The sequence below is a fragment of the Podarcis filfolensis genome, assembly GCF_964270895.1.
Source record: "Podarcis filfolensis genome assembly, chromosome: 16".
Classification (NCBI taxonomy): Eukaryota; Metazoa; Chordata; class Lepidosauria; order Squamata; family Lacertidae; genus Podarcis; species Podarcis filfolensis.
In genome coordinates this window covers 19,332,301-19,346,388 of record NC_139620.1, presented here as the reverse complement: position 1 = coordinate 19,346,388, position 14,088 = coordinate 19,332,301, and the positions used below count along the sequence as shown (strand labels likewise).

At 47.0% G+C, this 14,088-nt stretch overlaps 1 protein-coding gene across 1 annotated transcript in view; it reads right to left on the bottom strand.

Moving 5' to 3' along the window:
• Positions 1-329: 329 nt before the first annotated feature.
• The window catches only part of FBXO21 (F-box protein 21), a 29,767-nt gene continuing 16,008 nt past the window's right edge, over positions 330-14,088 (bottom strand). Inside the window, exons 6-12 of the mRNA XM_083590188.1 lie at positions 13,940-14,076; positions 13,065-13,201; positions 12,136-12,312; positions 11,569-11,701; positions 10,212-10,402; positions 8,179-8,336; positions 330-6,176 (exon numbers count right to left, since the gene is read on the bottom strand). Of these exons, the coding sequence (XP_083446314.1) occupies positions 6,001-6,176; positions 8,179-8,336; positions 10,212-10,402; positions 11,569-11,701; positions 12,136-12,312; positions 13,065-13,201; positions 13,940-14,076 (1,109 nt within the window). The 3' untranslated portion in view covers positions 330-6,000. The remainder of the gene's footprint in view (positions 6,177-8,178; positions 8,337-10,211; positions 10,403-11,568; positions 11,702-12,135; positions 12,313-13,064; positions 13,202-13,939; positions 14,077-14,088) is intronic.

Below are 14,088 nucleotides of genomic sequence, written 5' to 3'. Positions count from 1 at the left end.
TTTCAATTCATTATGGAAAATGTTTACTGAATATATGGGGGGAAATTGTGTACACTTGAAAACGTTGGCAGCATGAAGATAAATTCAGCAGTGTAAGCAAGTTTTGATGAATGTAATAATAGAATATTGAACGGTTTAGTTTATATAAAATATGCAGGGATTTATGATATGCAAAATGAACCATGGAAAGAGAAGGGAAGTCATTTATATTTTAAGGTTGTTTAAATGAATACTCTAAATTGTAAAACAGGATTTAAAAAAAAAAATGAGAGAGAGAATGAAATTACTGGAATGTAGGAAGTTTTAATACAGAAGACCAAGAGTCAATATTTAAAGCAGTAGTTACTTTTATTGGGATCTCTTCCCCAACCATATAGTCTAGGAACAAACTCCCAACTCCCTCAACCCCTCCAGGGAAAAAAAAACAACCCAACACCCACCCTGAAGCATTTCATGAAAAATAAGTTTTGGAAAATCCACAGCAGTCAAAATAACATATTGCCAGTTCACCGCAGAGTGTTCCCATCATTCACAAGTTGGATGCAAAAAAGAAAAAGAAAAAAGTCCACAGCCTCAATCCAGCGACCCTCCATGCAAAGAGCTTATGCACCTATCAGTACAAAGAGTTCATGCAAGGAAGCAACGCATCCTGCCGCTCTAGGATGAACGACCGCTTTCACCAGTTGACCTTAACCATTAAGTTACACAAGGTTCTCTGCTCAGGTTCAATCATCCAAAGGAAGGAGCGACATTCAACAGAAACTGTCCTAGCCAACACTCAGTGGAGATGCCCCACCAGATGATTCTGGATTTCCATCTGCACCAGCCAACATGGCCAACAGTCAAGAATGATTGGAAACGACCATCGACTTCTGGATCTCCATCCAGACATTTGGGAAAGGCTCTCCAAATTTGCCATGGAGCCCTCCTACTCGCCAGAGAATTCTGGGATATGTTCTCGGTCATACACTTGTGGCCACCCAATAGTGGCAGCCATCTTTGTTTGCTTATGCACCTGCTCTGATAACACAAGGAGGTGCAGGTGAGGGGTGTGTTGGCGAGATTCTGCTCTCTCTCTCTCTCTCAGTTGTCCATTGCTTTGGCCACTTTCCTTTGAGCCCGAATCTCTTCTGGTATTGGAGCTTGGGGTTGGGGGAGGTAGGAAGAATTTGGGCTAAAGTGTGCATGTGCTTTGGACTGAATGAAAAACAGAAACTATGTTCAGTCAGAAGCAGTATATGTCTCTGAGAATCAGTTGCTGAGGATCACACGGGAGAGTGATGGTGCTCTTGGAACCTGCCTGATGGCTTACCCATGGCATCTGGTTGACTACAATGAGAAATGGATGCTAGATGAGAAGTCCACATGGGTGGACTTCAACTCCCACCACCTGTGACCATTAGGCTAAAGTGGTTGTGGGTGATGGGAGCTGTGGTCCACCCACATCTAGAAGACCTAGAGGAGCCCTTGGCTTGATCGAGCCTTACATCTTCATGCTTGATCTGACCCAGCAGGAATACCCTCAAGTCCTTAAAATCCTGGGCATCAAACGTGGTGAGATATGCTTCTGAGCAGAGGCCACAACAACAACTTAACTGCCCTACTTTCAAGTCTCATAATTATTCCTAAGTTTGGAAAGTACGTGTGCCAGTTGTACAGAGATGTCTCTGTTTGGCCACAGTTCTCACACAAATTTGGGGCGTGACTTGCTCTTGCTCTCAATCTCAGGACCTGTTTTCAATACCAGGCCTCAGACCCAGACTAGGAAACTGTTAATAAAGAAGGTAGCCCCCTCTGGGAATGTGTAAAGTGCATTTCTTTTTCCCGCTGGGAGAACCACAGGCAGTTCCAAACCAGCAGAGATAATGGAGAGGCTTAGATGTAGTGGTTATGGGGAAGGCTTTTCAGCCTGGGGTGCCATATGATAGTGGGAGGCGAAAAGTAGGTACAGCAACAGCTGCGACTTTTCCCCCTGTACCAAGGGCCACGATCCAGCTACAAAAAAGTCACAAATCTCCACTCCCTGCCCCTCCCCCCATCTCTCCAGTGAGACAAATGAGAGGCATCACCACAGTTCAGTAACATATCCCAGCCAGGCAGAAGCACTCAAGGAATTCAGCCTGGGTAGCTCAATTGGTTAGAGCATGGTGCTGCTAACGCCAAGGTTGCAGGTTCGATCCCCAGATGGAACAGCTGCATATTCTTGCATTGCAAGGGGTTGGACTAGATGACCCCCAGGGTCCCTTCCAGCTCTACAATTCTATGAAGTCATGGAACAGGATATGTGGCCTGGGGAAAATCTTGCAGACAGGACAGAAAGGGCTGGAAAGGAGTATTTGGCCTACGAGCTGGTCAAAAAGCTCTCTCTCTCTCTCTCTCTCTCTCTCTGTGTGTGTGTGTGTGTGTGTATAATTTTCCCAGGCAGGCTTGAAGCCAAGAACCTCTTTTAAAAATAACCTATTGTGCATAAATTAAAACAAAACTAGTGCATGGAGAGCCAGCAATATAGCAGTCACTTTGAACACACACAATTCACTATGACAGGGCGGCTGATGCAGTTCCACAGAATGATAAATCACAGCAGCAAAGGGACTTTCATTCGTATATCTACCACAGGCCCAGAATCCACCCTGTTTAAAAATATAGAAATGCCCAAGCAAAGACACTCATTTCTATTAACCCCCCTCTGTAGTCCTGCCATCGACTACTAGTAGAATAAAGTATAGCTATGGACTAACAGTCTAGAAGACAAGATAAATATAAACACAGTTATTATAACCTGAAGAAGTGAACATTTTGTTTCAGAGATGCTATCAAGAGCAAAGGGGAAGGGCAGATAAGAAGATCCCCCCAACCCCTCCATGTTTGAAACTCTCCTCTAAAAATCTCATTTTTGTGAGCAAAACTGCATATTGTAGATTAGCTGTACAAAGTATTCTTTTTTAATATCATTATACTGTTTCGAGTTATTTATTTATATATATATATATATATATATATATAGCACCTTCCATATAAAGGACAAGTTCTAAGTGGTTTACAAACAAACCAAAATCTGAGAGCACCTTGGGAGGAAGTACCACAGGCCAAGTATCTGACTACTAAAAACACAGAAAAGGGAACTAAAGGAGCTTTTGGATCAAGGTCACATGCCTAGTGTTGATGCAGGGCCCAAGACTCAGTGGCAGGAATCCTGCCACGCTTTTAAAAGCAGCAGTCTTCAGTCTTTTACCCAAGCATGCATTTGGGGACCTGCTTTTTCATTCATTTATTTTTTAAAACCATATTCAGTGTATGGTGGCAGCGCTTGCTGCTGCAGCCCACCTTGGTACAGGGTCCTGACCTGCCAGCTTTAAAGATGAATGCTTTAAAAAGGAGCCAGCTGCACGCAGAGGAGGTTGAGGCAGACACATTGTTCCCTAGCTGCAGAGGAGGAGCAGCAGCAGCAGCTTTCCCCAAAAGAGAGGGAGAAATTCAGTGTATTGCTAAAGTTCTTACCCCTGAAATGATGAATCGGGATTCATGTCATACTGAGAACTGTAGGGCAGGGTGCGGGGAGCCTCCGGCCCCACAGACGCTGCTGAATTAGAACTCCCTTCGTCCCTATATATGTAAAAAAGCCCAAAGCATTTACGTTAGGGATGATAGGGGCAGAAATCCCCTCTCAAAAATCATGTTGGAAGTTGTTTATGTAGGTAACAGCAGCAGCCAGGATTCTACATGCGAAGAAATGGAAGGAAGAAGAACTTCCAACCAAGGAAGAATGGGTAAGTTAATGGACTGTGCATGACTAGCAAAATTAACATCAAAATCAAGACAATCTAATGATGAGTGTTTTATGGAAGAATGGATGCCCTTTTCGGACTATTTAAATAAATATTATAGCATGATGAACTCGCGAGCAGGATTTGAGCTACGAGCGGCAGAAGTAATTAGATGATAATACTGTGGTTATGATTTGATGGAAGACAGGGTGCAGCAGAAGGAGAGAAACGAGAATTCGCATGGAAAATGGGGTGGGAAGTTGGTAAAAATGAGAAGGAAGACGAAATTCTGTATGTTGAAACTTAGTAAAACGTAATGGGGGGAAAGAACTCGCTTCATCCCCAGTGAACGCAGAAGGCTTGGGATGATGGGAATTGTAGTTCTGCAACATCTGGAAGACCAGAGGTCCCTCACACCTGCTATGCAGGATTTTGTCTCTCCAGTTCTGATTCCATTTACTGCAAATGCTTTCAAGGTGTTTTTTTGGCTCTTTTGGACTAGCCCTCTAAGCTGCTTCAAGTTGTCCCCAGCAGATAACGTAAAAGAGGGGTGAGGAACCTGTGGACCTCCATGTGTTATTGGATTTCAGCTCCCATCAGCCCCAACCAGCATGGGGATGATTGGAAATGTAGCCCAAGAACAGAGGGCCACAGATTGCCCATCCCTGAGAGAATTTCACAAGGATATACACGCTGGTTAAAATATTACTAGAAATACCGCATGCACTACAAAGAGTTCTCCTGAAAGGAATGATTTCTCTGCTACTAACATTCAAAACTACATATTGTTTTACCCCTCGCAACATGATAATTATAGTTTACCTGAAGCCTTCCCAAGCCAGCAATCCGGTAAATATCGACTGCCCTCTGCTTAGAAAGATGCCCATTTTAAAATTACATGTTTCCCACCTCTTCGCGGTGCATGTTTACAGTGTTTAACGAAATACAAAGGTGCACAATCAGCTGTTTCCCCCCAGCCTGCTTAGGTACCGTTCTGGTTGCTGGGCTGCAAATCAAGTAACTAAGATTTCGTGGACATTCCCTGATTAATAGGACTTCCCGTTTTCCTCCAAATGGAGCTTGGTTTGGACCATGGTCACTAACATTGTGCCCACCGGTACCTCATACAGCACTCACAAAAGGCCCCAGTAAACATCCCCTCAAAAATCCACAACGCAGGAGGGACTCTGTGCTCTTCCTGCTCAGATTCCGTTTGCTTAGTCTTTCCTACATTCAACACCCTCCCTTGCTTTAAACACGCCCTAATTTCATTGGATGCCAGGACTGGACCACCTGCCCTCCCATCCATTCTGAGCAGCCATTTTCTTTCACGCTACACACCCACGCCTGCGGCAGCCATTTTGTGACTGGTGCCCATGGCATCATCTCAAAATTCCCACTGCTCCAACAGGTTGGCAGCCCTTGACTACACAAACACACACAGACACAAAAAGCCCAGGAGATATGTCTTGACAAACGTGAGGTTTTCACAGCACAGCATGGATACTCCTCTTTAGGCACAGGGAAATATCACAGCAACATGAGCAGCTCCTTCCAAGACTGGTGCAGAGCAAGAGGAGTGCATGTGTGTGTGTGTGTGTGTGTGTGTGTGTGTGTGTGTGTGTAATGGAATCTGTGAAGCCTGGAGAAAAAAGCTAGCATGAGCGGTTGTTTGGAGCAGTGGGAGGAGATAGGCTCAGTGCAAGATCTTTGGACAAAGAAGTTTCAATGTAATTCCCAAGATTTTGGCACAGGGCTGCATGGAATTGAAGGTGGGCAACGAGGTCTGTGAAAAAGCCGTGTTCTTTCCAGGGTATGCACATAACTCAAGACCTTCATTGCACCGCAAATGTGGAGGACTAACCCTATCCATAAGGTGCCAATGTTTCCAGTCTCAGGGCCACCCCAAACACTCCCCCAAGTCTTTGGTGGGGAAACAAAGAGCTTTCGAGGTCCAAGAGCAGTAAGGAGAACCATGTACTTTGTACACAGAAGTCATTTCCGACAAATAGTATCTGCACACCTCAGCAGCTCAGGTGTCCTGCAGTATTTCACTAGTATTGGCACGGCTTTAGCTGGGTGGTTAAAGAACAAAATCTTCACCCCTAGTTATCAATCGAAATGTGATCCCTAGTTAAGCCGGAGAAATGTCAAGAACAGTTCCCGTGACGCAGCTCTCGCTGCTGCCGCCACCGCACAAAAGCCCTCTTTCACACCAGCAAAGACAGACAGAAGTTCATTCCTTGTTCCCGTACGTTTTCTGGACATCCGCAAGCGTCAGCCTCAGGTCCTCGGGGTACCGGAACTCCAGCTCAGCGTTTGCTAGGTAGTGTGTGCCGGCAAACTCTGCGAAGTAGCGGCCAATGTCCGGGTGAGGGATTTCTCGGGGCTCCATGTTGTACTCCAGGTTCTCTGCAGGAGGAAGAAACGAAGGGAAGGTAACCGTTTCCGCAAGCTTGACAAAAAGAACCGTGGGGGTGCCTGGTGCCCGTTTGGGACTGGCAGGGCAAAAAGCGGGGAGGCTGTGGGGCTCTGCAGTGCGGGAAGGCAAGGCCACACCGGTGGGTCAAGGTTCAGGCAGTAAACAAGGCAAGGCTCTGGGGAACACAGAGCTCCAAAGTTGCTCTAGCAAGGAACAGGCTAAAACAGCTATTTATGTGGCAGTAGCACCAGCTGCAGCCCAATTATTAGAATCTGCAAGGTGCTGCTGTACTACTTGAAAGGCCCAGCCTGCCCTTGCAACCTCCTATTGCGATGGAGATGGGTTTCCTCCAGTCCTCCTGCAGTGGAGTCCTCTGAGTCAGAGGATGGCAGTGCCACTTTCTCAGGCCAAGGGGGTACTAGCCGCTCCAGGTCTGTCTCAACTCATTTCTGAAGCTGGGCCTGCACACCCATTGCCTTTTGCTTCAGAGTTTCTGCCTCATCCCTGGAAAATGACTGCAGGGTCATGACACTGGGCAACAACAGGCAGAGTCGGGGGCAAAGGAAGGCCGGGCCAACGAATTCCACTTCCATCCCTGTCTTCCTCTCTGACAAGTTCTAGAAGGGCAACCCTGGGGCTAAGAAGGAGGAAACTGGCAGGCAGGTTTTCTCCCTGGACTTCCTGTAAGCAAGAAGGCAGGCAGGCAGGCGGGGTCTGGCTGTGGGCAGGCCGAGATCAGAAGGGCGGAATCCTACATGCCCTAACAGACCAGCCTCCCCTGAAGAAGTGGCTCGTATCTGCTGTTATTCGGGGACTCTGTTGCCGTTCAGAGCGGAGGATACTCTGGAAAAAAACACAGTGTCAGCTGTGAGAATATGCCCCTCTTGGTAATTTGGCTGTGTGAGTCTGCAAAAAGCCAATCCCTATAGCAGGCATAGGCAAACTCCGGCCTTCCAGATGTTTGGGACTACAATTCCCATCATCCCTAGCGAACAGGACCAGTGGTCAGGGATGATGGGAATCGTAGTCCCAAACATCTGGAGGGCCGGAGTTTGCCTATGCCTGCCCTACAGGGACTGACCTGCAGTTGCCACCAGAGGCCCTTCCTTCATGTGTCTTCTCTGAGGGAGGTGTGGAGGGTGGCAATGAGGCAATGACTCCCTGTTTGTGTTGAACGCTCTCCCCAAGGAAACACCTGTCATTGTAAGAACACAAGAAAAGCCTGCTGGATCAGGACCATCTGGCCTCAGGCCCTGTGGGCAGACGCTGAAAGCGGAGATGGGGAACCTGTGGCTCTGCAGACATTGCTGGACTACAACTCCCATCATCCCAAGCCATTGGCTCTTCTGACTGGGTCTGATGGGAGTTGCCTTGAGAAGATGAAGAGAGGCAGGCAGAGAGAGCGAGATGATTTCTTTTTAAATACCAGTTCATCTACAATTATACATCTTGAACTAATGGAGGTACATACCCATCACCCAGGCAATACTAGTGTTTAAAGAACCAGCTAGGTGCCTATCATCTGTGCACTTCTGAGTGTGAAGCTCGAGACTCAGAATAAGAAAATATATGGCAGGTTGCATATTTAAGAAAAACCCTTCCAAACACCCATTTGTGTTGTGGTACAGAGCACCCTCTAGTGGAAGATCCCATCTTTTCAATTACTACTTGCATAGCATTTTTGATCTGCAGACTACACTACGTCCCTTTACAATTCTTACCTTATTTATACTCATGAAACAGACAATGAGTATTATCTCATATTACTTTTCACCTGCATGCTTATTTTTATTCTTTAATATTTCTTTTCTGCCTTTCACAGGCTTAAGGTGCCATATAGCTCCTAGCTTTCATATCTCAGTTTCTAACACCAGCCTGCACCCCAGATTTGCACAGCTTCACTGGCATATGTTAAAAACCTGGGGTTTCTTTCCACATCAGAAGAGGCTGAACCTGTTTCCCCCAAAAGGAGAATGTCCCAGTGCTGCTTACCTTGGGCTGCGTATCGGCACGATCCGTCCTCCACCAATACATTGTAGAAGGGCTGCTGGGAACCATGCGGCAAACTATGAACGTTCATGTTCCGGATCCATTCGTTCCCCATCATGCATGCCGGGTCCCAGCCGTAGATGACACAGTTATAGCCGTATCTAAATTGAAAAACGGTGGGGAAAGGCGCACAACTCAATTGACAGTCAAATCGGAGACAATATGGCACATATGCATTGGGGTGCCTGGGTGGAATCAAGAGATTCTGCGAAGCAAGAGCCCTTTGGGTCCTTATCCTACTCTACATTTCTCTGATTCTATGGCTGTAACTGTTGACAACTGCAAAACACCTAGGAAAATAAGAGACTGGTATCCTATTGGAAAAAAGGTTTTTTGTGTCCCCCCCCCCCTTTTCATTACTTCCATAATTTCACATGACAACATCACAAAGGAAATAATCCAGCTCTCGTATATGGAAAGAGTAGAAGGTATACTCTAAGTAGAATGATCTACTTAAACCATCCCCCCCCCCTGCCAAAGGAGCAAAACATCAATAATTTCAACTGGATCACAACTTTTCCACCAAGGATTTTGCATAGTGTTATGGTGATCAATAACCAACATCATGTTATTTGAACCTGACAGAATGAAAAAACCTTGGTTATCTCAAGAGCACTGAAAAAATTGTCTCTTGGCTGAGGAAGCTGGGACTGCCTTTTAAAGTGTTCAATAGCAGCATCCCAGATTGTCATACAATCTTCCTGCTGCTGTTTTGTCGCTGTTCTTAAATGGTAGCCGGGGTTACAAAAAACCACTAAGCCATGGTTTGCTTAGTTTCCCAAACAATAACTGTAAACCATGGTTTGCCGCAGGCTTATAAAGCATGGTTTGTTTTTAATTTTGGCTTGGCATTATGTGTGAACCAAGCCCAATTCCTTAACCGTGTGTTTGTTGGGCCACCTAAGACGCTCTCCAGCCACAAAAACAGCTGGAAAACAAACCAAACTTCAGAGAAAAAAATCTATGCTTTGTTTGATCATCTGAGGGTTAAATTGTAGTCAACTCATGATTCGTTAAACAAACTAAGGCTTAGTGTTATGTGTGAAACAGACCCAATTAAGAGATAACTCTTTGTACATGAAAGAAATCCATGTCAGGAGAAAGCTTCAATAGCTCAGGAACTACAATTTCTCTCTCTGTTGTAATAACATGTTTTCCCGGGGGCCACACAAAAATTATGCCCCCTTTATATATATCCCTGTTATCTGCTGGTCTTTGTACAACATGTCCAAAGCCAACTAAAAATAACATCGAATACAGAAATAGAACAGTGTTCCCAGGGAGCTAATTTTAACCCCATTCTTACGGTATACAGATGGATAAATGCTGTAGATAAAATTTGCTATTTTTTCTGGTTGACAGCTTTGTATGTTATTTCCTTCATGATAAAAGGCATTTGTGCATTTGGGGACAAATTTTGCTCATTTCATCCGGATCACGTTTCTTTCTTTTTTTGACTGGGCTGAACTTTTGAACTTTCAGCCCAGATTTTAGGGCAAAACAGCCAACCCATTCCTGCATTTCATCGTTGGGTAGGTGCTCAGTGAAGCTCCTTCACAGATTCAATTGGCAGATGGTCCCCAGCCAATTTTCCCCAAAGAGCATTATGGAGAAAAAAACGGTAACCCTTTCCCACCTGCAAATGGCTGAAATTGGGCTTAGGGTACCAAGCTATTTTGAATCAGTTCCCACAGGCATTACTGCCACTGTTGCTGAGGTTCAGCTTGGAAGCCGATTGGGATTGGGGGATGAGCAGCTCTGATACTGCCTGTACTTGCTGGTTCTGCCATCTTAACTATGCAACAGGGAACTTCCATGGAGATTCAGATACTAATCCTGCTTCCGGAACTAGGTTATCGGTGGTGTTTGAATCTGTGATGATCGTCAAACTGAAAGCAAACATCTGATGCTGCAAGAACATCAAACAAGCACAGAATACTGAGTGGGGGAGGAGGAATGGAACGAGATGGACTCGCCTCTTATGTTTCATAATCAAGCCGACAGAATAGCAGACGTCTTTGTGTTTCTCCTCCGAGTGGAGCTTCACATCAGGCCCCGCTTCCTCTTTCCGGCGTTCGATGTGCTCTAGAGTATGCTGAACTAAATAGCCCACTGCTCCGTGCTGGGAGGGGTCCAGCGCTTGGATGTGTTGCAAGATGTCCAGCACCTTTGAAGAAGAAAGGCAAAATAATGCACCTTTGCAAACAGCTGCCATTTCCGTGAGCTGGTACCACAGACAATGGGGTAGAGAGACTGGGAGCAGACCCTCCTGCTCTGACAGAACACATGTTCCCTTTCCCGCCCCGACCTGGCCACAGTGATCCATGCGACGGTCATCTCCAGGCTTGACTACTGTAATTCGCTCTACGCGGGGCTGCCCTTGAAGCTGACCCAGAAACTCCAGAGGGTGCAGAATGCTGCAGCGAGGCTCCTCACGGGGTCTCTGCCACGGGAGCATATTCACCCAGTGCTTTTCAAACTGCACTGGCTCCCGGTAGAGTACAGGGTCAGATTTAAGGTGCTGCTTTTGACCTTTAAAGCCCTTCACGGCCTATGACCCTCGTACCTACGGGACCGCCTCTCCCGGTATGCCCCACGGAGAGCCTCAAGGTCCATAAATAACAACACCCTAGTGGTCCCAGGCCCTAAGGAAGTTAGATTGGCCTCAACCAGAGCCAGGGCCTTTTCAACTCTGGCTCCGGCCTGGTGGAACGCTCTGCCTCATGAGACCAGGGCCCTGCAGGATCTGATTTCTTTCCGCAGGGCCTGTAAGACAGAGTTGTTCCGCCTGGCCTTTGGCTTGGAGCCAATTTGATTCCCTCCCTCCCTTTCTTTCTTTTTTCCTTTCCTTCTCCTCCTGCAATGAGGCTACATTTTAATATTTCCATATTTTAATGTTGTATTTTAATTTTGTTTTTAAGTTGTAATCATTCAATTTGTTTTTATTATTGCTTGTAAGCCGCTCTGAGCCCGGCCTTGGCTGGGGAGGGCGGGGTATAAATAAAAATTATTATTATTATTATGTTTGCAACCCTGACATTTCCGCAAGGCAGTAGAGTCTCACGAGAGAGCATGCCACGCCTCATCTTTAAAGGCTTGGCAGGCATGGCTGGGAAACATTTTGGGAGACCTTTGCCGCTTCTATCCAGTTCAGAACTTCTTGCCCTGCTCCTGAACTCCTGCACTGTGACCCCTGAGCACTGTGTCTGTTGCCAAGGCCATACTGCGGCTTGCCTGATTTAAGATCTATTTCTTACCGGCAAGCAAGGGGCTTTGCTTGCGTGTTTTGGGGCAGGAGCCTGGGCGAAGTGATGGCACACAAGGCTTAAGTACCTTCTCTGGCCAGATTCCCAGGTGGAAGTATAATCGAGCCTGGAGCATGAGATGCTGCACGTTGTCTGGGTACATGGCCAGGTACAGATCCAAGGAGTCTCGCAGGAGCTGGTAGGACTGATCGGTGCTTTCACTGGCAAACAGAAACAGGCAAAGGAAAAGGTTATGCTTTCATTCATGTTCATGGAACTGGTTGATCAGGGCCAATGGGGGCACTACCCCACCTACCTTGCTCTGCCCCAACCAGCCTGCCTTTCTATTTGCAGTCAGTCCAAGGGATGGCCCTGCCTATCAGCTTCCTCCTCCTCCTTAGTCTCAACTCCTAGCTGGGAGGACAGGGACAGGACTGGAAATGGCTGGCTCTGCTTGCTATTAGCTCCATCAGCTGCTGAGGTTCCTGCCTTCTGCCTTACCAGATCAGCAGCAGAAGACTTCTAGGAGACTTGGACCCTGGACTTGCCACTTTGTAGCTGCCTCTTAGCAGCTGCGGCATTTTGCCACCCGAACCTGCGATTTTTGGGTCTCCCCAGAAAGGGCTTTTGACGCAATGCTCTGCTGGGCTCTTACCGTTTCCCGATGTTCAACAAGTTGCCCACCATTCGCTGCAAAACCTCCTTTGCTGTTGCCACGCCGTAAAATTCCTCGGTCACGTGGTGCCCGATCAGGTACTCGCACTCTTTCACGGTGAGCTGCTTCCCCTTCCCAAAAGCGTCGATATAGGCATAGTCAAAGATGTTTGTGCTTCTGCAGGAAGAAAGCAAAAATGAAGGGCAAGCCTTTAGCAAGCATAGCATGCTTCTCTTTCTAGAAGAAACAAAGTGCTCTTCCATGCGATAATGGGGCTGTCACCCTCATGGCAGGAGTGGTGGGTATACCTTGACATGGCACAGGTGTGCACACACACATACAATGAGGTGGCCAGAAACAGCTTTATTTTTTAATACAGCACCCATTAGGCACAGAGAAAAGGGGTACACATTTTGCATGACGGTGTTGTTTTGGCTACACGAAGAAGCAACCCATGGGGAGCTGAGATTGCTCTCAGGGGTGGCGTAGGATGTGTGTGTGTGTGTGTGTCTATGGGCAAATGCCATTTTCGCCCCCTGGAAATCCGCTACCATTTATTCTAGGCAGCTGCATTCCTGCCATCTTGCAACACTGTCAGAGCCATTACAGAGTGAAATTTACAACTTTCGGTTCCACAGCTGGCCAGATCCCTGGCAGATAATGAGATCGCACCGACGTTATTGATGACTATGGCAAGTAGTGGGGTTTTTTCTAATCGAACGCAACCCATTTCTCTTCTGCAGTAGAAGGACACACACGCACACAAACCCTTCCCATTACTTTGCCGTTTGGCAGCAGTTAACTTGAAAATGGCAATGCCGAAGCCATCTTGTTGCCTGAGATAGCTGCCTCTCTTGCTGCCTTGCCAGCTCGGAAAACAAGGTTCCTGGTGGGAGGGCGGGAGGCCAAGCGAAACTTTAAAAGCTTACCCTTCTGTCCCTTGGCACCATCTGAGCAGAAAGTGGCTGGGAAAGTTGACAGGCTCCAGCCGCACACCCAACTGCCTGGCAATTGTCAAGTAAAGCACCGACAAGCTGATTGGGATTCCAGTCCTGTGGATCAAAACCTGAAAGAAAACGAGACCAACAGTGAGGGTGAGGGTGGGGGGTAGTCCCTCTGATCTGGGATTATGTTTAAGCCCACCCCCAAAAGCAGGGACTGGTTACAGCCTTGCAGTACAATGGATCCTCTGTTCTTTTAAGGCGAGGAAGACAAAATAGGCCCAGAAGCTCCCATATAACCACTGAGAACAATCTGTCTCTCTGTTTCGTTTATTTGTAAGATGTGTAAGCCGCTTTCCCCCACATTGTGACCCCAAAGTGGTTTCCCATGGAAGAATAAAAGCACAACGTTAAGAACAGATACAACGGATAAAAACAGCACGAGAACAGCAGTAGTGCCGTGAGATTGCACTATCTGAAACCCCGGAGTTGATATTCCCAATCCTGGGAGAATAAAGGGTGCTATGATGAGGGGACGGAAGGGTGAGACACAGAGGAGACTTGGGAGTAACTAGGTCTCTGGTGGGTAGTGGATGGTCCCAAAGAAGCAACAGACAGCAACTGTCTGCCGCCTCTTTTCTTTGTCCTGCCAGAACATCCTCCCCTCTCCATGCTGCACCACCCCCTGCCCATTGGCTCAGCTGATCAGAGCACCCTAACTTCCGCCCGCCCCCAGGCACATCTCTAACCTGTTCATTCTAAATCACTGCCTTTAGGGCAGCATGCAAACATATTCCTATGCCAAAAAAGGCAAGTTAATGGGCAGGTCAGTTCTCCTGTTCCGACTTGTTTGTTCTCTTTACCTGGCGGATGTATGAATTCAGAGAATTGTAGTAATCCACCTCGTTCCCTTTGTATTTCAATTGCTCGTAGAGGACGTAGTTCATGGCATCGAGGACCTGCCTCTGAAGCTCCACCTGAGAGACGATCAAGACCTCCCCTGAAACACAAG